Genomic DNA, 24210 nt, shown 5'->3' on the forward strand with positions numbered 1-24210 from the left:
CATCCCTCCTCCCCAAAACAAGAGGCAATGTTTACCCTGCCCCCGCACACTCATCCCCTCTCCCTTGGAGTACTAGTATCCTCCCTGGCAGCACTGGGAGAAAGGCCTGGTCAGGATGGGATGGAGACCTTATTACACGAGCTTCCCTACTTCTGCTAGCATCTCTGAACAGCAGCTGTGTGGACTCCCTTCCATCCTCGTCAGCCCAGCCTCAGCACGGTTGCTGCAGAGCTCCCACGTGCCTCATGCTGGTAAGCCCAGAGGGCTGGGCATCCTTTAGGATTGGGCAAATGGGAGTGTTACCTGAGCAGAGGCTTTTGGTGTAATCTGATTGATCGCCTTGTCCAGGCTCTGTGTGTGCTGTGTAAATGCTACAGCTGTTGTTTTTTTTTACAGATGTTAACTTGTCCGCCGTTAGTGTTAAGCTCGCTGATCACTATTACGATGATTCTAGGGATGATCATTAAAACATGCAATGGGCTGTTTAATAATAATGCTTAGAGCATGCAGTTTGCTTCACATTATGGGGAAGTTTAAGCATAAGCCCAATTAAGTCCCTGAATATGCCCAGTTGTGCAAACTACAGGCTCCCCTGGAGTTTGGCATTCTGCTAGCAAGCCACTTCTATCCCGAAGCCAAATTAAAATCCTATTGTGCTGCTGCTGTTCATATTTCATGCTCTTGTTTCCAACAATTAAATTGTGACATTTAGCCAAACTTTATGAGGAAACAAGACCGCCTCCTTTACCAGCTGAGAGGAGAATTCCAATAATCAACCTCCCTTGTGGCTCCTAGACACTATGGTGATGGTCACAATACAAACTGCAGTTGACTGGATTAGGTAAAATGATGGAGAAGGGGGGTGGGGAGTCTACAGAACAATTGTAAGCTTTTTCTTTTTTGTTTCTTTTTTTTCCCCAGATATAAATCATTGCCCCAGATCCTCAGCTGGTGGAAATCAGCGTCGTTCTACTGAAGTCAATAGAGCGAAGCTCATTTACACCAGGTCAGAATCTAGCCCCAAATGTATTTTCTCCTGATCTTTAAAAGCAAAAATGTTAATACTAATACTTCTGACTTACATTGCTGTACAAACACTGAGGACCTGGTTCTGCCACCCTTCCTCACCTTGAGAAGGTACTTACTCCCTGAGTAGCTCATTGATTGCTAATTTGTCCTACCAGCCCCCACAGCCCAAGTTCCTGTGAGCTAGGGTTATTAATCCATTTGGGGGTTTTTTCTTTCTCTTTCAGGTGAATTTGATGCTGGTGAAAAATAACAGAATGGCAGCTCTGGAGAGAGAATTCCTCTGTAGCCAAAGACAATGTATAGCCTAGGCAGCAGCAGTGCAAGCTATCCCGTGCCACCTTGCTCGGCCTCACTCCTGGCCTGGATGGAGGAAACCCCTAAGTAGGTGAGAGGGGTGTCGCCTCTCTCTGACCCATTGAATCCGTGGCCTCTCTGCTGAGACAGTTGGGCTGGTGGAGCATGGTGACGTGGATACACGGCTACAGACAAGGTCTGAAAACCACAAAGCCCATGTCGCTAAGCAGACACCAGACGGAAATAACTTTTGGTCCCAACCATCCTGTACTGGATGGCAGCTGGCGAGATAGACGGGAAAGTGCTGGTCACAGTCCCTTGTGCTATCCAGACTCCTTTCTAACCCTTGTGTTTCCACATGCAACAGTGAGTCTGGGGTGGAAAGATGGGAGTTCAAGCAACATCCTGCAGTACTTTGTATTTCCCCTTCCAAGCCTGACATGTCTGGGGCTGGATCTGATCTCACTTGCAAGGCAGGAGTAATCCGTGGCAGTCAGCAAGCTTCATACAGTCATAGAGTTTAAGGCCACAAGGGACCAGGGGCGGCTCTAGCACCGCAGGCCGCCGAATTGCTGCCGAATCCGCGGGACTGGGGACCTCCCGCAGGCAAGCCGCTGAAGGCTGCCTGACTGCCGCCCTCGCAGGGACCGGCAGGGCGCCCCCCGCGGCTTGCCGCCCCAGGCACGTGCTTGGAGCGCTGGTGCCTGGAGCCGCCGCTGCAAGGGACTAACTGACCATTCAGTACTTGGCTACACTTGCGAGTTACAGCGCAATAAAGCAGCCCCGGGCGCACTAGCTCATTCCCCGTCCACACTGGCAAGGCACGTAGAGCGCTCTGACTCCGCGGCTACAGCGCTGCTGGTTCTCCACCTCGGCGAGTGGAATGACGTTTGCTGCGCCCCCGCTGGAGCGCCGCGGCGCCAGTGTGAACGAGGTGTTGCATTACTGCGCTGTGATCAGCCTCCGGAAACGTCCCATAATCCCCTTAAGTCAAGTGGCCACTCTTGTCATTGTTGTGAAATCGACTGCAGAAATGATCCTGCTTTGAGCAGGGGGTTGGACTAGATACCTCCTGAGGTCCCTTCCAACCCTGATATTCTATGATCTATAATTTAATGCGGAAATGCTGTTTGAAAGCTTTTTCCTTATCAGCTCCAAGGAAAAAGCAAACATTTACTGTTTGCTTTGAGTGAGTGAGAGAGAGGCGGGGGTGGAGAGGTCTGAATTTACCCCAAAAACCCACTCTCTCTCCGCCCACATACACACAACACACTCCCTGCCACACTTCACCCCAACCCCTACCCCATTTGAAAGCACATTGCAGTCACTTGCATGCTGGGATAGTTGCCCATAATCCACCGCTCCCAATGCTGCTGCAAGTGCCGCAAATGTGGCCACACCAGTGCACAAGCAGCTGTCAGTGTGGACAGACTGCAGCACTTTCCCTACTGCGCTCTCCGAAGTCGGGTTTAACTCACAGCCTCTACATCTGCAAGTGTAGCCATGCCCCTAACACCTGCACACTTGTAATTGTAATCAGGTAGCCCCATGTTTCTTCTGATCACATTGAAGCGAGCCTCCTCCAAGCACAAAAAAAAAAGCATTTAGGTATGGCACAAGGGGTGTCACAGAGGGCCCGGACTCCAAGTCATAGGCTTGCAAAGGCCACCTGATTCCTTTTGCATGTTTTTAACTAGATGCCAGCTGTTCTTTAAACAATCTCTTCCTAAGGTAATAAGGCACACTGCTGAAAGGAGCTTCTCTCGGATGAGAAGGGCAGAAATCGATATAAAATGATCTGTATTGCCTGGAATTCTGACTAGATAAAACCAGATTGGGGGAAGGGGGAAAACAAGCTTGTTTAAAAAAGAAATGACTATTTGGTCACTGCTTAAAAGTTGGTATTTAGAAATTCCATGAATTTTAAAATAAAGACATCATGAGATTTGAACATTGTTTGAATACACACGAAGTGCGTATCTAATACCTTCCTTGCCAATTAAAGAGCTGTGCTGGGAAGCAGAGTATGTTAAGTATTATACTGATAGAGTAGTTAAACAGGATAATAGAACTGTGTTTGTAAGGGTTGGAATCAAGGTATAGAGACCATACATAAACAAGGTCATTACCAACCATGGTAAGCAGAGAGAGAGAATTTCATGAATATCTCCACAAAAGGCTTCGTATATTTATAACAACCCGGCGAAATGGTTTGGAACACAGTCAGAGGGCTTTCAGAATGATTCTGGGAGTTAAATATCACTGCACAAATATGTTTTACATCACTACAGCCATAAAGCCAGCTTCTAGGGGCTCTGAGCCAAACTGAGGCTGGAGCCTAGAGTTTTGCACCCCTTCATTGATTAACCAGAACGGGAGATGGCAAACGGTTTTGGGCAGAGCACAATGAAGGCAAATAAAAAAGGGTTTTGAGACAATGGGGTTTAAAAATAATTGTATAATCATCATGCTGATTCTTTATTTGCATTATGCTAGCACACACAGGTCACTTGTGACCCCATCATGCTGAGCACTACACAAAGTCATACAACTACAGCTGCTTGAAAATTTTCTCAAGGAATGTTTTTCCCTGGGAAAATGCTAGTTCATCAAAACCAAATTTTTCCATGGGATTTTCAACGAAATTTCATTTTGGAATAAAAAGTGTTTTGATAAGATTGAAGCAGAACACTTTGACCTCAGTCAAATGGAATACTTATTTTCAAAGGACATTTGTTTGGAAATTAATTTTTTTATATTATTGCTATTGTTATGTTGTTTTAAAAAGTCCGAACTGGAAAAAAAAGGTTTTAATTTTGTTTATATGGAATGTCTTGATTGACCCAAAATGAGATTTTTTTTCAAAGATCTTCTTTCGTGAGACATTTTGATTTGGTTTTGGTTCTTGTTCCAGTTCGGAATGGAAACAAATTTTGAACCGTTGGGATGTCCCAGGGGATAGAAATTCCAAGTTTTGACCAGCTCTAGTCACAACATCTGTAATGATATCTCAGATACATAGGAGCTAGATCCTCAGTGGAGGATTTATATAAGCTGAGGATCTGGATCACAAGAATCTCCCAGAAGGAACCATTCTGATCATCTGGTCCAACCTACTACATTACACAGGCCAGAGAATCTCACCCAGTGGTTCCCTTATCAAGCCCCTAAGATTCTTGATGGATTTTTTTCTGCCTGGGGGCTCCCTGCCTCCTCCATGTGCAAACAGAGCCACAGACTGAAATGAACATGTTTTTTGTGTGTGTGTAAGTTTCAGTCTACTGTTCTCTGTCAGGTGGAGTAGAAAAACAGAGGAAGGAGGGGAGCAAGAGAGGATGGGCAGAGGAACTTATTCTTTAGCATGTAGGAGAGCAGCAGACAGAGGGATGCAAATGTCAGGAACCTCCATGGCTGGAAATCACATAGAAGGAATGAATTGGTGAGTCCACCCTCTTGATATTACCAAGTAAAGATCAACCGCTAGTGGAAACGTGCCCTGCTTCCCCAGCTGAGATGTAAAGTTAAGAGCAAATGAAATTCATGTCCCTACCCCATGTTGTAGCTGATGAAGATGACAAAAAAGACAGACTTTTCCAGATGGTTTGAAATGTACATCAAAAATGGAGAAATTAATCTGGGCACTTTCCACTCACCCATGTGTCTTTAACGGACTAACCTCACAGCCAAATGAGAGGGTTCCTGCAAGACTCAGGACAGATAGAGGGTATAAATAAAGTTCACAGCCAATCAATGGAGGCTGCTGATACCTGAAGGCGGGTAGAATCTCCTTCAGGATAGGGAGCAGACAGGACTCAGCAGGAATGAATATAGAGTAGATTCCTTCTTGAGGCTACTGGGCCCAGGCAGATCCTGTGGTTCTCTCTGGTTCCTTTTGTTACAACACAGGGTCACTGAGAAGTCATATAAGAAACTGCTGACTACATGACAGCAGCGTACAAAGATGCTGCTCAGATCCAATGTACCAATGGTAATGCATATGATTCAAAACAGCATAGTCAGAGCAACCCTGCATGCCCCGAGGAGCCACCTCTGCAAGGAATTCAGACTCCGTGTAAAGTAATTGCAAGAGATCACCATCCAAAGCATATTTATTGCTTTAATTTCAATAAATAGGTATTTTGTATTTACGAAAACTTTACTCTGCAACTGCTGCAAAATCTGAAACGAAGCGATACAGAAGCAGTTGGAGCACTATCCATAATACAATGCTAATTGCAATTCATAAATTATATTGGGCTGCACAGGACTATTGAGGAGCCCTGAATGAAATGTAGTGTTCAATTTATCCTATGCAGGCTGCCAACTTTGCTGCCAGCCTCCTCCATGTCCCCCTGTGTTATTTTGTCATTTCTGTACTATCACCAATTCATCACAAAGGCAACTGAACCCTCCGATGTCCACCCCTCCCGGTGACTGTGTCCTCGCTACTCTATGACTTCTAAATTAAATTGTCAAAACATATTACGGAGAAAAATATTGTGAAGGGAAAGTTCTTTACCCCTTTATCCCATCCGAGGAGCGAATCTGTTTGATTGGAGGAAGACAAATTTGCTTCATTATCCTTTCCACTAGCATATTTCTTCACTCAAAGCCATCAGGAAAGATACTCAGTGCTGAAGTCTTGAAATAAATGATGATCTTCCTGCAGTAGGTGTGTATGCCACAGAGACAATGGGTCCTCTGTTCTTTGCAAACAACTTTCACTTCAGACCTGCCAAACTCACTACACCAAACACATATCTTGCCAGGTATTTATCCATAAGGGATATCATGGGAGGTGTCTACAGAAAGCTCATAACTTGTCAAAACTCATAATCATACCAAGATGTATGTACGGGTAATATTTAAGGAACAGTGTGTTTATATTCACGGTATGTTTTCTGGACTTGGAGTTGATGGTCATGGCCCAGTCATGCCACGGGGAGTTGTCACTCTGCCCTGTCTGGCCCATGATGCAATATAAGGTTCAATTGCTTAGCCTTTTGCAATACTAACACATTGAATGGGAAACCATCAGAGGCCACGACAAAGAGTCGAAACCACTTAACGGTAAAATAGAAACATTGCAGCAAGACAGGATTCGCCCTGTTTATGAATAGAAACAATAAACTGTTTCAGTATCACAGAGTGAGGGGAAGGATGCTCTGGATCCATTCACTGAGGAAACCCTCAGTGGGGAGCAGGGATGAGAGAGGACATTCATGGATGCTTGGATCCTGGGTTGTCTGAAATCAGACAGCTCTTCAAAAGACTGAACTTTCAGGGGAAAATCAGTTGTATTAGATAGGAAAGGAACCACTGATAAGTGTAGACCCAGATTCACGTTCTATGTTTTGTTTTGCATTGTTGTGACCACTTGTTTCCACCATTCTCTCCTCTTTCTAGTTATTTCTTTATTCTTTCTTAAATAAATCTACTTTTCCTTTACCGTAGGTGGTCACAAGTGATGTGTGGTTCGCAGGAGTGGGGGCTTATGGTGAAACTGGTAAATTGGGGCACACTGCACCTTTGGGGACAAAGGATCTGGAAGTTCTGTGAGTAGCCAGTGACAGGGGCTGGATATCACGGGGGGTGATTCAAAGAGATTCAGGGATTGGGGTGCACCTATTGTTAACCTGGCAAGGCAAGGGAAAGGCTGGCCTAGCCCAGAGGAGTGTGCTTGAGTGGCTGAAGGGCTGGCAGTGTCAGGGAGCTGATGCTGGGTTACTACAAGCAACACTCCCTCTTGCTGGAGGTGGGCGGGGGCGAGAGGGCACGAGAAAGGAGCCAATTCTCACCCATGCACAGACTCACTATAAGCCCCTTGATGGGAATGCCTCGCACATGGGGGAGTCCCCAGCTGGTTCCTACACTGCCCTTCTTGGAGCATCTGGAACAGAGGGTATGTCGGGAAAGAGAGCAGCCTTAGCAAAATGCACGCTAGGTATCCTCAGCCAGTTTGTCATCTCTAGGGGACCAGAAACAGTTTGCAGATGTTAGAGCAGCCCTAACGCTGCTCTGACTTGTACTTGGCACCACGAAGAGAATAAGGGAGGCATAACCAACTCCCTGACAGCTCCCCTCCCCTCTGTTGGGACCATCGTAAGGTAACATCAGAGAATCTGTCCCAAGATGTGTAGCAATTATGGCCTGGATACCCATTGAGAAGCACATGGCATAGCTCAAGAGGGGGTTGCAAAGGTGGGTGGTCTTTGCACTCCCCTCTGTACACGTCTGGTCCTTTGATGTAATTTAGAGCAGCCCCCAGGCCAAATCCAAGTCACATTAAATCAACAGAAGCTTTGCAACTTTCTTTGGTGAGATTAGTATTTGGCCCAGTCTCTGAAATCAAGGAGATTCTTGCTGCTGGAAGCAATCACCTAAAATAATTGAGCCAGAGACATAAAATGGCAGATGTGAGTTCTCAAAGGAAAAAAGACTTTGGTTTCCACCTTTTGTCATTCAGACATTTGGTTTTTTAAGTATGGCATATTGGTAATAAAAAGCAGGTAACACACTGTGCACTGTTTGGCTTTGGATGATATTAACATAATAAACATATTATATATTTATTCTGCTAAAGGGCAAATAAAGCAGGTAATGTCCCTCCTTTAAGCAGACTATTTTTAAATGCTCACAGTTCTTTAGCCTTTATGATGCATTATCCATCAGTAGCCAAATTGCCCTGTATTTGCAACTTTATGGGCACATTTTATCAAGCAAACAGGGGCTGCACGCAAAGCATGGAAATAAATGATTCAGCTTCAGTTTGGTATATAATGTTCATGTGCAAAACATGCCCAGAAAAAATCCTTTTCTCTGCTGCGGTTCCACACTCCTCTCCAAACGCGCCTTAGCCCTTGTGAAGAAGGGGCTATGTTCACTTGAAGTTGTTTGATATGAGATGTTGTTCTAGGATAAATGTTGTTAAGCGAAATTGTATGCTGGGGTATGTTGTTGGCCGAAACCTAGAAGAACATATGCCGCAGGGTGCCCGGAGACAGAGGCTCAGAGTCCGGGATGCAAGCTCCAGCCCAGTTCTCATTTGGAACTTTGGGGAGTTGAATTTGAAGGGTGGTCGGCTCGCTCCTGAGCAGAGAGGGAGCAGGATCACAGAGGGGGTTAGGGAGCTAAACTGTGATCAGGAACAGAACCACTGCCAGGCTTTTATAAGCTTAGACTTTCCCTTTAGGAGAAGGAAGTAGAAGGGTAACTGCTCACTAGTGTTATGTTTAATCTGGTTACATATAAGTTTAGCAGTTTTTAAACCCAGAAGACAGAGGCATAGTAAATCAGTGGGGTTTTGAAGAGAGCCATAAGAACGGCCATACTGGGTCAGACCAATGATCCATCTAGCCCAGTATCCTGTCTTCTGACAGTGGCCAATGCCAGGTGCTTCAGAGGGAATGAACAGAACAGGGAATCATCAAGTGACTCATGCCCTGTTCCCAGCTTCGGGCCCTTGAAATACAGTTAGGAAAAGCAGCCAGAATCACCCGATAGCCACAGGAAAGTGTCCTGAGAGGAAGCTTAGAAGTGTAAACGACTGTACTGGTGACCCAGAGACACCGGTGTTGAAAAAGGTGTGTGCCAAGGAAGGGCTGGGTCATCACAGTCCAGCACCAATGGTTGTGTCAAAGTCTACACAGCTTAGACTGGCGTAGAGCTCACTGCTGAATTTAGCCCATTGTGGAAATCGCCAGAGTGTTTCATTGTTTTTAAACATCTCCTAACAAAATATACTGGTTCCTCCTGGCTTAGGTGAGAGAAGCTGCGAGGACCTCAGCTAGCTGCATTGTTCATTCAGAATCCAAATTTTCATCTTGTCCCAGGACTGTGGAACCCATACAAGTCCCATTGAAGAAATAATAATAGTAAAGATAAGAAAAGTATGACTGCTGGTTCCTTTTGGGAGGGAGATTGATTCTGTTGCTGGCAACCACAACAGGCCTGGCAAAGGCTGAGCCACAGCAGCAGGTGTGCACAGACGTGTAATTGCGGGAATGCTTTACGTTAGTAGAAAGTAGGTGTGAAGGGTCGGGTCCCAGCCTAATGGAAGAACATCAAGGTGCCCGGGAAGTCTTGGGAACCAAAGGGCTAATCTACCACCCATTGAAGTCAATGGGAAAACTGAAACTGACTTCAGTAGGAAATGGATCAAGGTCCAAATGTGCTGTGATGAGTAAACTGCTACGGGTGGGGGAGTGGGGCATGTGTTTCAGCACCATGGAGAGGGGCAGTGAAACATACACAAAACTTCAAACTCCCCCCCCCCCCCCCCACACACCCACCCCTGAAAAGAAAATATAAATGAGCTCCTTCTGCTAAGAATTGCCCAGGTAAAAGCACCAGGCTGAACCACAAGCAAAACCACAAAGTGCTTTTGTATCTATTATTATTTGGTTATTTGACTTGTATCGATGAGCAGAGACAGTCTGTAATGAGAAAGGATTTCTGGCACTGTCAGCCAAGGGTGAAGGGTGGTTAGCCTGGGAATGGGAAGGAGGGATATAATACTGCAATGTCACAGCCCTTCCTTTCTTCCGATTTTAGATCTCTTTTGTTATTCCATTAATAATGGAGGGGATCCCTGTCAATAGATGTGAAGGTAAAACCAGGCAACACATTCAAATAGCTGATGGGGTAAAGTAATGGTCTTTTATATGAGAAGACAATCTATTCATCAGCTGGAAGGCTCTTGCAGTCTCTCCCCAGAGTTGATGGTAGGTAGCAGGGGATCATCTAAGGGGAAATTTGCTCCCTCTTGTGGTCTGCTAAAGCCGAGATCTCAGAGGCTTTAGGATGGTGTGCAAGATGCATTTGCTTAATTTCACTTTGTAACTAGGGCTAATAGCTGGGTGGGTATTTATTGGCTTGAGGGACATGACAGTAGTGGGGAACAACTAGTTAATTTTGGTTGCCAATCAAGGTTGTTTGAATTTCTATAAATTTACCCACATATTTTCATTATGCATGTGATACAGAATACAGTAGAACCCCTATTTTATGAACTAATTGGGGACTGAGGAGTTCATAAAATTTAAAAGTTCATAAAATTGAACATCTCCAAATTTCAGCAGGTAGGGTACGTACATTGCACTATGATACACTACATTAGACACTTCAAGATTCTACCGTGGAAAAATTTATGATGTAAGTGCAGCATGTATTATTTTTTTTATAATTGTATTTATTTATGATGATGATCTTGAGATGGGAGTCAGGCGGAGTGAAGATGGAATAAAACAGTGTAAAGACTGCTTTGGCCATAATCTTTTCAAGACAAGACCATATCATCCTAAATATACACCAGTTGTTTAGCATTCTGATTTTTGCTACAATCACCTTCCCCCTACTATGTATATATTATGACACTCAGGGACATGGTGGGGCATGATTGTAGCAAAATTGTCTTCAAAAGAAATAAATAATAATAATAATTAATGATGAATAATAAAATCCCTAGCTCTTAGTGCATTTCATCAGTCGAGCTGAAAGAACTGATACAGGTTTGGTGTGCAATCAGAAATGGGGTGCCCCACAGTCAGTAGCCATGTGCCTGCGTACAATTGGGGAGATACAATGGGCCTTTCAAAATTATTGACCAGACCCCTTACCTTGAGAAATAAATGTTCAGTGCAGAAACCCACCAAGCCACTAGGAGTGTTTGGATTTATTTTTTCCAGAAAGCTTCATCTGCCTGTCAGCCACACTTTATATTTCCAGTAATCCTGCCTTCCTTTTAAAAAAATCCTAAATACAGTTTATTGTCTCCCCCCAATGGCCAAATTGAAAACTTCCTGTAAAGTCCCACAACTTCCAGGGGGTTTGTAGAAGTAGATGCCCAAATGTTGATAAAAGTTGATAAGGTGCCACAAGTACTCCTGTTCTTTTTGTGGATACAGACTAACACGGCTGCTACTCTGAAACCTGATAAAAGATCTAGTTACTTATACATCAGGGTTTTTTAAAACAGGAAACCGATGTGCCTACTGAAATGGAAGAACACAAAAATAATATCCATTATTGCACAGTGTTTCAAAGCTACTGTTTTCAGTCTTTTACCCATCTCTGGGAATATCATAGTGCAAATGTAAGGTATAATTAACAATAATTTCAAAAGGAAAGAATTGACTGTACTTTTCCTATCTTTGTCTCATACTCCTCATCTTTTTATTTTTTCATTTAATAACCTACATGTGTTTCTAAATTGTCTTTTCTTCTTAAATTGGTCTGATGTCAATTGATTTACGATAACATTTTTTCTAGCTTTATGTATTTAGCCATGTATTTCCTTTAAACTGCTTAGATGTGTTTAGAGCATAATTTAGCTCAATTTAGCATAATTTTTTTCATCATCTGGAAAATGTTCTTTTTTTTTATCTAATCCATCATCTATCTGCCTATCCAGGCATTTATTTTGAGCCCATCACCATAGTATCTGATTACCTAAGGACAGGTTATTTTGTTCTGGGAGTCTGTAAAAACCAAAACTTCAGAAAATATATGGTAATTGAGTAATAAAAAGGAAGGGTGATGTTTGAACATTTATAACATCTAGCTGCTATACAGAATTCACAGATCACAACATCCTGCATCTTTCAGAAAGGAAGATAAGTATCTGTCTACATAAGGTATGTATCCAGCCCCCATTATTGTAATATCTTAGTGCCTCACATTTTTTAAAAGTGTATCTGTCCTTACAACAACCCTGTGAAGCTTGGAAGTATTGTTTTATTTGCAGGTGCGGACCAGAGGCACAGAGAGACTAAGTGAGCTGCCCGGGTCACACACAAAGTACATGGTGGAGCAAGGAATTCAACTGCACTCTCCAAAGTCTCAGGCTAGAGCCCTAGCCACTGAACTACCCTGCCTCTCTGTCTGTCCATTCTACAGATGGGGAGACAGAGGCACAAACAGGTGAAATTACTTGTTCTGCAATTACAGAGACTCTTTTACCACCTTCATTACAAAACATGGTCAAGTGGAATTCTCCTAAAATGACATCATCTCTTTTATTCATACATCAACAAGAGGAAGACTAGAAGACTCAAAGGGCTGAGTATTAGGGTATCTCTGACACCTAAGTCCCAGCTTTGAACCCAGCCCATTAGTGGTAGGGTGGCTACCTGTGGGACTTTGTCTTGTAGTTGTGAGAGGAAAAAAAGCTGAGAGAGCTAGAATAGACAGATTACAGTGGGTTATTTCCTAACCAGGACTACAACTCCCATAATGCACTTGTGGTTTATTTTTTTTCTAACAGAGACTACTACTCCAACAATGCACTTGGGCTTCATTTCCTGACTAGGACTACAATTCCCATAATGCATGTAGGGTTTTTTCCCTAATAGGGCCTACTACTCCCATAATGCACTTGTCCCGTTTAATTTCCTGGCAGGGACTACAACTCCCACCATGCACTTGCAATTCACTTGGAAGCCCCTTGTATTCAGAGAGAGCGGATAAGCAATTCCCACAATGCACTTTGTTTGAGGCGAGTACAACCCCCACAATGCCCTGGGACTGCAACTGTTTTATAATGCACCATGCCCTGTTCTGGGTGCGGGCTTCAAGTCCCATCAGAAACCAGGAGGTTTCCCTCCTCCCGCCCCACCTCAGGTAAAAAACTACAGCTCCCAGAATGCACTGGGCTCCCTTCTGGAGTAAGGTTCTCAATTTTAGTTGGCCATATTCCTGGAGGTTTCATCACATGACATAATCTTTAATTAAAAGTCATCTTTAACTCCTGGAGGGTTGACAACTGGAGAGGGAGGTGGGGGGGGAACCTACAGCTCCCAACAGGCACCTGGGCCCGCACTTCCGGAGTGGTGTCAACCTCTGGCAGGCCGCGGAGGGCGGAGAAAACTACAAGTCCCAGCATGCAGGGCGTCTTCCACTTCCGGTGTTGGGTGACACGCCCGCAGGCCGCTGAGGGCAGAGAAAACTACAAGGCCCAGCATGCAGTGCGGCCCCCCCGACTTCCGGTGCTGTGCGGCTGGCGGAGGCCCCGGCGGGGACGGCGAGCGCACGCAAGGCGGCTGTGACAGGAGTTGCCGCTGGCGCCTAGGGCGTGTGTGAGGCGGGGGGCCGCTGAGCGAGGAGCCGGGCCCTGCTCCCCTCCCCCAGGCAGCCGGCCGCAGGGGCCGCTGGAGCAGCAGCCATGGCCGCGGGCTGGTGAGGGCGGCCGGGCGCGATGTTCGTGCAGGAGGAGAAGATCTTCGCCGGGCGGGTGCTGCGGCTCCATGTCTGCTCCATGGAGGGCGCGGAGTGGCTGGAGGAGGTGCCCGAGGACACGACGGTGGAGAAGCTGAAGGAGCGGTGCTTGAAGCACGTAAGGGAACCCCCCCCCCCCCCGGCCCCACTCTCCTCTCTCCCCCCCCCCGGCCCCCTCCCCCCCCCCCCCCCCGGGGGGGGGGGGGGCCCGGGGGGGGTTTTGCGGCCCGGGGGGGGTTCGGGGGGGGGGGGGGGGGTTGTCTGCAGAGCATTGGCAATAGGCCCCGAGTGAGCCCGGGGGGCGGGGAGCTTCAGTACCATCCACCCCCACTGTCTGTAGCCAGCCGGGGGGGCGGGGCTCATAGTGCTCTCTGCCTCTTTCCCCACCCCAAAAGAAAAGCTTCCTTGACTGTATTTAGTGTGTGTGAGGGGGTCCTGTATTAAATACACTTTGACTGTAGTTGCACGTCCTTGGTGGTGGTGCGGGGCTTGTGCCTAGGGGGTGCCATTAAAATCTTGAGGCTTCATACCCTGTTTGACCTCTGAGCCTGCTGGCCCAGGTAAATACTGCAGTTGGTAGTAAATATTTCAGATTTTGTATGTCCTTCTCCCCCCCACCCCATGTCCTGTATATAGAGAGTTGTTTTCCATTCCGGCTCCCTCTTTGCTATGTTTAGCAAAGTGCAGATCTGAAAGACCTTTAATTGTCACCCCCAAAATTGAGGCATGGTGCATTTCAGCCTATGAGATGAACACCTGCTTCAGAAAGTTATGAGTTCATGGGGGGCGGGGGAGGGGGAGAATGGGGTTAATATGGGAATTGCTCCGCAACCTTTAACTACAGGAGTTAGGATTCATGGGACCCCTAGATTACATATTTCTAGCTCTTATACTCACAATATTGTATGGGTTGGCACATACACCTTGTGAGAAATTGCTGAAGTGGTTTTGGATGATTCCCTACAAGCAACTGCAATATTTGTTCCTTGGTTTTCTGTATTTTCAGAACAAACATAAAGAACAGGGGTAATAACTACAAGTTCTTTGAAGTTGACAGTGGGGTACTACTTTCTCAGAAGATTACTACCTACTACATCACTACTGCTTAATTGGTGCAGTAATGTTGTGGGTTTCATGTTCTCCTTGCCTTCAATCCATTAAGACTTTCACACCTCTCACAGTCCTTTGCCCTTTAGGAAACTGATTGCACTGAAGAGAGAATATGTAAAGGTGCCATTGGATGAAATTTGGCTGAAACAGAGGGTTTTTTCATTCTGGTTTGCTTATTTACCATGCATGTCTTGTTGGTGACAGGGTCTGGGTCTGTTGTTCATCAAGTAAATGGGTCAGTTTGTTGGTGGGTCTATTGGACTGAAATTCTAAGCTTGTAATGACTGTTCTATTTTTCAGTAAAATGTGACAAATACAGTAACCTATAGGTTTCAGTGGTAGTTGTGTTAGTCTGTATCAGCAAAAAAACCGAGGAGTCCTTGTGGCACCTTAGAGACTAACTAAATTTGTTAGTCTCTAAGGTGCCACAAGGACTCCTCGTTTTTTTTACAGTAACCTATAGGATCTCAGTACGTGAGACTGTTACCATGGTTTGCCCCAGAAGATGCAATTCCTGGGCCAAGACAGCATGTTCAAGTTGTCTGAGCCAGGAACTCCTGAGTTCTAACCTTGACTCTGACACTAAATGGCTGTGTAACTGAAAATGGGGCGGAGGGGGAGGGAGTAAGTCCTTGCCTGTTTCTCAGAGGAGTAAAGAATATTGGCTTGCAAAGCACTTCTCCTCTGCAAAATGTTATAGAAATGTGAAGCTTTGTGTCTCTTATTATATATATAATATATATCATATACACACATGATATGAGAGCAAGCAGTTATACCAGAATTCTATAATTATGTTTACACTTTATATTGCTTACATAACTTTAAGTAAAGGGTTTTGTCTCTTAGATGTGTAGTGATTCCATTCCAGTAAGGGTGGCCAATGAGCTAAATATAGTACACAGAAATTTTATAATGTGCCCCCTCACTGTTTTATTTTAAAATATGGAACCCCTGGAAGCTACAGGTCTCAGCATGCATATTCCAACTTGATGCAAAGGGTCATCTGCTCAGCTCATAGCATGCTAGGACCTGTAGTCTCTGTATTTGGAGAACAGCTTCATTTTATCCAGGGTGGGTGTGGCCCTTGGTAAGGTACCAGTGCAACCTTTGGTTGGGAAAATTAGGGTGCCTCTGCATTATAGAATAGGTGTGGAACTACCACATCCTGCAGAGCTCATGGAGAATTATCATGTTGCTATCCTTATTCAGCCCAACTGAGTGATTAAGCACAAGAGTGGTGTGAGGATTGCCAAGCAGAGGGGCACAATGATTGCATGCGTAAGTGCAGATCTGAAAGACCTTTAATTTTCAGGAAGCCTAATTGAAGAAGTGCTTATAGGTAATGTGAGTCGGGGCAGAAGACAATTGATAACTAGGCAGTGGTGTTTCATCTCATTCTGTCTGCTTCTTAGTGGTAATGGTGTGGATTTGCATAACCATTATGGATAATATATAACCTTGTGAAGAGGAAAAATGGAAATGGAAAAATCTTGTCTAGTGATCACAAGCATATTGTAATGAATCTTGGTAGCACCTTCAGATAACTGATGCAGCCACCTCTAATGTGATGCTAATTAATCTGTTCCCCAAAGCCCCTGCAAGCACTGTTGCTGTGAGTAGTAGAAAGTAACATTCATTATGTAGTCCTACTTTGGATAAGGAAAGGAGGCATTCCATTTCTCCCCCCCTTTCCCCTCCGGTAACTTCCAAAAGGTCACTGAGCTCCAAAGTTGTCATTAAGTATCCTGATGTCTTTTCCTAACTAATTCTGCACTCAGCTCTTTATCCCTAATTATCTTTACTCTTGGAGGGGTTTCTGTTGCAAGTGTTTGTGCCAACAAAAGAGAAGCATTTCCCCCCAGTTATCTGTGAACCAAGGCCGCACTCCAACAAGCTGCTCTGTGTGGGAAAATGCCTGCCCTTGTGTGGAGCCCTTCAAACTTCAGCGGGGTCTTGGTGCCATGGTCTACCTGCACACAACATCTTGCAAGATGAGGACCCAAATTTGCCCAGTTCTGGTTTTGAAATTGGCAGTATTTAAAGAGATTTTTTGAAAGGTCTGTTCAACCACACACAAGTGAGCATAATTACATTGCACTTGAGCAGTTGGTAAGTTGGCAGTTCAGGAAATGACACTATTATTGGTGCGGACATTTTGGAATAATTCCTATGAGCAGATGTTAAGCAAAGAGTAGGGTACACGAGTCTAACATGGGGGATTTGTCACTTTTAAGAGGTGAACAATATCTTCATCATTGTGACGGATCCCAAAGGGTTGTAGCCTACTTGCAGGTCAAGCTCCTCCCAGATCAGTCTCAAGCTAAATCCTTAAGGTGGTCTGGCTGGATGTTCAGTCTTTGTCCACCATATGTCTGGTGGCGTGATAGGAAGAGACAATGGCATGCTGCAACCAGATGGCCCTGGAGTCAGATTGTAGGTGTGTAGTGCAAATTTTAACAACCCACACACTGTTGCTGTAACTAGAAAAGCAAAACAATAGAATTTCAAACAAAAATTTGTTGAAAGTAAAAAACACACAAACTCTCAGCAATATCTTTTTGTCTACCAAGGAAAATAGCAATGCAAGCAAATATTAAGGTTGCGTATCCACAATTTTGCATACTCTAAACAAAAAATTAAAGATTAACTGCAGCCCTTGGATTCCTAGCAAGATGCCAATATGATACCAATGGATGCAAAGCTCTGTAGTTTAATCTAAGCTATCTCTCCTAGAGTTATCAGCCCCATATTCTTTCACAGAAGAGTCTTAATCCAAGGATTTGTAAAAGTAGCATCCCTATGGTGTTCAGAGATCAAACGAATCACTGATGGTCTCTTCTCGTGCATTTTGGGTACCTCGTTAGATCAATTTTAGGCGCTTCTGATTGATCCTAGATTCTAATGCAGTCTTTGGCTTTAGATCAGCAGTTAACATGCTGAAGGACTAGTTGTAAGTCACTGGTATGCAAAGCAGAGCTAAAACAATCTCACTGCAGCCCTGTTGATGTGTTAGAGGTGTTCAGAAATAATTTAAATCAGGAGCTGAAGGCTTGTGATAAAACTGGTGCAGTTTGATGTATAAGAAGAACATAAGAACGGCCATGCTGGGTCACACCAAAGGTCCATCCAGCCCAGTATCCTGTCTGCCGACCATGGCCAATGCCAGGTGCCCCAGAGGGAGTGAACCTAACAGGTAATGATCAAGTGATCTCTCTCCTGCCATCCATCTCCACCCTCTGACAAACAGAGGCTAGGGACACCATTCCTTATCCATCCTGGCTAATAGCCATTAATGGACTTAACCTCCATGAATTTATCCAGTTCTCTTTTAAACCCTGTTATAGTCCTAGCCTTCACAACCTCCTCAGGCAAGGAGTTCCACAGGTTGACTGTGCGCTTTGTGAAGAAGAACTTCCTTTTATTTATTTTAAACCTGTTGCCCATTAATTTCATTTGGTGGCCCCTAGTTCTTATATTATGGGAACAAGTAAATAATTTTTCCTTCTTCACTTTCTCCACACCACTCATGATTTTATATACTTCTATCATATCCCCCCTTAGTCTCCCCTTTTCCAATCTGAAAAGTCCTAGCTTCTTCAGTCTCTCCTCATATGGGACCCGTTCCAAACCCCTAATCATTTTAGTTGCCCTTCTCTGATCGTTTTCTAATGCCAGTATATCTTTTTTGAGATGAGGAGACCACATCTGTACGCAGTATTCAAGATGTGGGCGTACCATGGATTTATATAAAGGCAATAAGATATTCTCCGTCTTATTCTCTATCCCTTTTGTAATGATTCATAACGTCCTGCTTGCTTTTTTGACTGCCGCTGCACGTTGCGTGGATGTCTTCAGAGAACTATCCACGATGACTCCAAGATCTCTTTCCTGATTAGTTGTAGCTAAAATAGCCTCCATCATATTGTATGTATAGTTGGAGTTATTTTTTCCAATGTGCATTACTTTACATTTATCCACATTAAATTTTATTTGCCATTTTGTTACCCAATCACTTATTTTTGTGAGATCTTTTTGAAGTTCTTCACAGTCTGCTTTGGTCTTAACTTTCTTGAGCAGTTTAGTATCGTCTGCAAACTTTGCCACCTCACTGTTTACCCCTTTCTCCAGATCATTCATGAATAAGTTGAATAGCATTGGTCCGAGGACTGACCCTTGGAGAACACCACTAGTTACCCCTCTCCATTCTGAAAATTTACCATTTATTCCTACCCTTTGTTCCCTGTCTTTTAACCAGTTCTCAGTCCATGAAAGGATCTTTCCTCTTATCCCATGACAACTTAATTTACGTAAGAGCCTTTGGTGAGGGACCTTGTCAAAGGCTTTCTGGAAATCTAAGTACACTATGTCCACTGGATCCCCCTTGTCCACATGTTTGTTTGACCCCTTCGAAGAACTCTAATCGATTAGTAAGACATGATTTCCCTTTACAGAAACCATGTAGACTTTTGCCCAACAATTGATGTTCTTCTATGTGTCTGACTATTTTATTCTTTACTATTGTTTCAACTAATTTGCCCGGTACTGATGTTAGATCACCTCTAGAGCCCTTTTTAAATATTGGCGTTACATTAGCTATCTTCCAGTCATTGGGTACAGAAGCTGATTTAAAGGACAGGTTACAAACTATAGTTTACAAGTTTACCATAGTTTTACAAGTATAAGTAAAGGAACAAACGGTTGAGCTCTCTAATGACCACACTGAATGCAGGGCAGGTGGCGAGATCATGGATTCTAAAAGCACTCTGCAAACCCAGAGTTAGATTAATACTAATGTTTACAAAGTACCAAAGAACCCATTGAAGTCGATGGTAAATACCTTCTTTTAGAAGGGAAAGACACTTGCAGAGAACAGAGTAAAAATGCTTAGATAAAAATGTATATTGAAAAGAATCTCGTTCAGAAAGCTCTGTTTTCATTTTTGTGAGCAAGATTGTGGTTATTAAGTGCTTTGCTTGGCCTCAGTGAGTTGCCTGGGTGAGATGAGCGACTTTATCAATCTTGTGGCTTCAGTGATTTTAGTTTCTCCCTTTCCAACATTTCAACTGTTACATTCCCTGTTTCCCCTGGAACAAATGAGAAGCCTCTAGATGCACTGATGTAATGTTATTCTGGGAGTCTGTCACTCTGGGTCACTGAACCATTCTCGCGTGAAGATGAGCCAGTTCAAGCTGTGGATGGATTCGTATTTTGTGTCGCAATGCTAAAATAGCCAAGCAGGGTAAAACGCCAAGCTCCTTTCTAAAGCTTCACTGGGCTACATACATTCAGAGACTAGATGCTTACATGTGCTGAGTTTACCAAAAGCTTAATCCTGTGCAGTCTTCCTTTGATACCTGGACAAAAAGGGCCAGATCCTCAGCTGGTGTAGATCAGCAGAGCTCCATTGACTTCAGTGGAATTTTGCCAATTTACACCTGTGGTGGGCCTTATGCACAGTCTTAATTTATATACTGGGTGCTAGAGAACGGTTTTCCTTAATCTAATCAGATTTTTTTCCGAGATAGAGGAGAATCCCTGGTTTTGTGTCAGGCTTTGTAAGTACGCTGGCATTGCTGGGCACTGTTATAATCTAACTTCTGACAGCATTTCTATGGCAAGCCCAGGAGTTTTGAGTTTCCGGTTTCGTAATCAGAACGCAGTGACATATGCTGCAAAAATATCTTCAAATGATCCAGTACCCTACTTCTGTTTTTAACAGTTGGTGCATTTCTAGACATAGAATACTAGGAGGAAAAATTAGACGTACTGTGAATATTTCTCAGATCAAGAAGAAAAGCTACAGAAAACACTGTTCAGTCTAGTGGTTTACAGCCAAAAGGGAGTCTTGAGGCTAACTCTGGTATTGATTCCATTGAGGGACCTGGGGCAAGACACAGAAATTCTTTCTATATTTGTGTGTTCTTCTGTACAGCAAGGAGTTCTTGTGGTGCTTGGTGTTTTCAAGTGCTGTGAGATCCTCTGCCAGGTGCAATAGAGGTGCAAAGTATCACTACATATGATAATGTGTGAGCAAATAGTGATTGCTAGATTAGGCAGAAGGCTTGTGCATTTAACACTCTTTGTGAAGGAGATGCCTGCTAGCGGCATTGCAGCCTTCAGTATTGCAAGAATGTTTTAAAGGCTCAGTGTTTTTCTTCAGCCTTTTAACTTGAAGGCCTAATTGCTACTATTTGAGCTGTCAATCTTTCCCCCAAGTCTCCCTTTTGTCTGTATATTGGTCCTAGTGCCCAGAGATTTCACCCCTGAGCAGTGTGATAGAATCTGCTCTTACACCAGTGTAAATCCAGTCTACGTGGTGTTTTACTGATGTACTTGAGATCAGAAACTGGCTCACTGAATGCAGATCTTCATTAACTTCTACTGTCCTCACCTCCAGTTCTTCTGAAGGAGCTGCTCAAAAATGTCATCTACTAAAAGTGAAATTGTTGGTTCGGCTTTAAAGCAATTTTCTTAGCAAACCCTTTCTATCTGTGGAATTAGGAAATGTTTGCTTTTATTAGTGATAGAAAATTGCAAACCATCTGCATCACCCCAACCCATAGAATCGTAGGACTGGAAGGGACCTCGAGAGGTCATCTAGTTCAGTCCCCTGCACTCATGGCAGGATTAAGTATTATCTAGACTATCCCTGACAGGTGTTTGTCTAACTTGCTCTTAAAAATCTCCAAAGATGGAGATTCCACAACCTCCCTGGGCAATTTATTCCAGTGCTTAACCACCCTGACAGGCGGTTTTTACTAATGTCCAACCTAAACCTCCCTTGCTGCAATTTAAGCCCATTGCTTCTTGTCCTATCCTCAGAGGTTAAGGAGATCAATTTTTCTCCTTCTTCCTTGTAGCAACCTTTTACGTACTTGAAAAATGTAATCATGTCCCCTCTGTTTTCTCTTCTTCAGACTAAACAAACCCAGTTTTTTCAATCTTCTCTCATAAGTCATGTTTTCTAGACCTTTATTTTTGTTCCTCGTCTCTGGACTTTCTCCAATTTGTCCACATCCTTCCTGAAATGTGGCGCCCAGAACTGGACACAATACTCCAGTTGCGACCTACTCAGCGTGGAATAGAGCGGAAGAATTTTCAGTAGTAAAGTAACAGAGAGAGAGAGAGAGAGAGAGAGAGAAGTTTGCTCTTGAACCGTGACTGCTCCTGGGGTGCTCAGACTGAAATGAACATAGGACATTATTTACGGCTCAAACCTATATTTCTCAGCAGTACATATTTTTTAAAAAATCCATAGAAGCTCTGAGTATGCACATTAGGGAGGCAGTGGCTGATAATCAAATGCTAACAATTCCAGTTGAGAAGCCTACCACTTTAAAGCAGTATTTCAGCATTGGCCTTATATTTTTCATATGAAAAGTCTTAAGGGTTTTTGGACTAATTTGTCACTTTTTAAGGAGAAAGAAACAAAATTAACCCTCTCTGATCATGTTAAATTAATGGTCTCTCATTGTCATGTTTTCCGGATCACCGGATTAAATAAATTCTCATAATAAAATATTATATCTTACCAAATATTTCTACCTGACATTTCTCTTTCAGTTTTTTGAGGCCTGATCCTGTATTTATTACATGAGTAGCCTACTGACGTCCAAAGGACCATCCATACGTGAAAGGGCTGCAGGGTTTGGTCTTTGAAGTTAGCTGTTTCAAAAAATTGTTTAGAGCATCAGTCAGGCAGCAGGAACCTAGATATTGCTTTTTTCCAGCTTTTAATTTTAAAAGCATCACTATGATAGATCTGCAATCCTCCTTTTGGATGTTTTCCCCTCACAGCCAGGGCACTTGGCTATGTGGGGAAAAAAACCCATTTGCTTGTTCACTACCACAGTGAGTACTGTGTTACACCATGACTCAAATCTCCGTTTCTTTAGTGCACATTATACTCAGTGCATTAGCCTCTGGCATATTGTCCTACTACAGGGGTTCTCAAACTGGGGGTCAGGACCCCTCAGGAGGTCGTGAGGTTATTACATGGGGGGTCGCTAGCTGTCAGCCTCCACCCCAAACCCTGCTTTGCCACCAGCATTTATAATGGTGTTAAATATATAAAAATGTGTTTTTAATTTATAAGGGGGGTCGCACTCAGAGGCTTGCTATGTGAAAAGGGGTCACCAGGACAAAAGTTTGAGAACCACTGTCCTATTACTTAAGCTATTAAGAGACTGGTAAATGCTGGCACAGTTCAAATGTGGAAACTCCCTTCAATATGAGGTACAGTGATTCATGCAGTAGCCTTATTATTCCTGTTCTCTGATGCTTAGTATTTATTATTTTTCTCTAGTGTGTACCTGGGAGCTTAGAGGATCCAAAAAGCATAACGCATCATAAATTGATCCATGCTACTTCAGAGAAGGTGCTGACAGATACAAAAACAGTCTTGGAGGAAAATATTCAAGATAAAGGTAGGAGAGCTCTATGATTAAACCTCATTCATGCAATCATAGCCTGTAAGCCTAGTAACATGAGACTGTATTTAATTGTGAGGTGCATGCCAAGTTCTGACTTTAATGCCTATTCTGGGTTCTGAGACAAGGGCACTGATAAAATGGCTAAAAGGTACAGGAAATAGAACGTGTTTAGACTATCATATATGTTTTTGTTGCTTGCTGCAACATTGTTTTTTTTTAAAGAAATAAAAACATGAATTATATACAGTAGTTGAGCCAGTAGATTAAATGATTTTTTTATTTTGTAAATCTGTTTTAACACAAACAAAAAAAGGAACTAGAGTTGTAATCAGATAAGTCTAATAGATTCATACAATGCACAGCATTTACCCTTTGCAATTGTGTTTGAGGATGGTAAACACAAATTAGACCATTATGAATACCACTCCATGCATACTTTTATTTTGAATTGGCTTTTGGATATTTGATAGGGCTGTAAAGCGATTAAAAAAATTAATTTTGTTTGATCGCGCTGTTAAACAATAATAGAATACCAATTTTTAAAATATTTTTGGATGTTTTCTACATTTTCAAATATATTGATTTCAGTTACAACACAGAATACAAAGTGTACAGTGCTTGCTTTATATATATTTTTGAGTACAAGCATTTGCACTGTAAAAAACCAAAAGAAATAGTATTTTTCAGTTCACCTAATACAAGTACTGTAGTGCAATCTCTTTATCACGAAAGTTGAACTTACAAATGTAGAATTATGTAGAAAAGAACCTGCACTCAAAAATAAAACAATGTAAAATTTTAGAGGCTGTGAGTCCTCTCAGTCCTACTTCAGCCAATCACTCAGACAAACAAGTTTGTTTACATTTGCAAGAGATAATGCTGCCCACTTCTTGTTTACAATGTCACCTGAAAGTGAGAACAGGCGTTCACATGGCACTGTTGTAGCTGGTATCCCAAGATATTTACGTGCCAGATGCGCTAAAGAGTCATGTGTCCCTTCATGCTTCAACCACCATTCCAGGAGACATGCGTCCATGGTGATGATGGGTTCTGCTTGATAACAATCCCAAGCAGTGTGGACCGATGCACATTCATTTTCATTATCTGAGTCAGATGCCACCAGCAGAAG

The 24210-nt window shown here is 43.4% G+C and overlaps 1 protein-coding gene across 1 annotated transcript in view; it reads left to right on the plus strand.

Moving 5' to 3' along the window:
* The first annotated feature begins 13431 nt into the window (after positions 1-13431).
* Positions 13432-24210, plus strand: part of UBAC1 (UBA domain containing 1) — a 29848-nt gene continuing 19069 nt past the window's right edge. Inside the window, exons 1-2 of the mRNA XM_024206644.3 lie at positions 13432-13654; positions 22955-23075. Of these exons, the coding sequence (XP_024062412.1) occupies positions 13517-13654; positions 22955-23075 (259 nt within the window). The 5' untranslated portion in view covers positions 13432-13516. The remainder of the gene's footprint in view (positions 13655-22954; positions 23076-24210) is intronic.

Source organism: Terrapene carolina, unplaced genomic scaffold (assembly GCF_002925995.2).
Source record: "Terrapene carolina triunguis isolate 2854851 unplaced genomic scaffold, T_m_triunguis-2.0 Scaffold238, whole genome shotgun sequence".
In the NCBI taxonomy this organism is placed as follows: domain Eukaryota; kingdom Metazoa; phylum Chordata; order Testudines; family Emydidae; genus Terrapene; species Terrapene triunguis.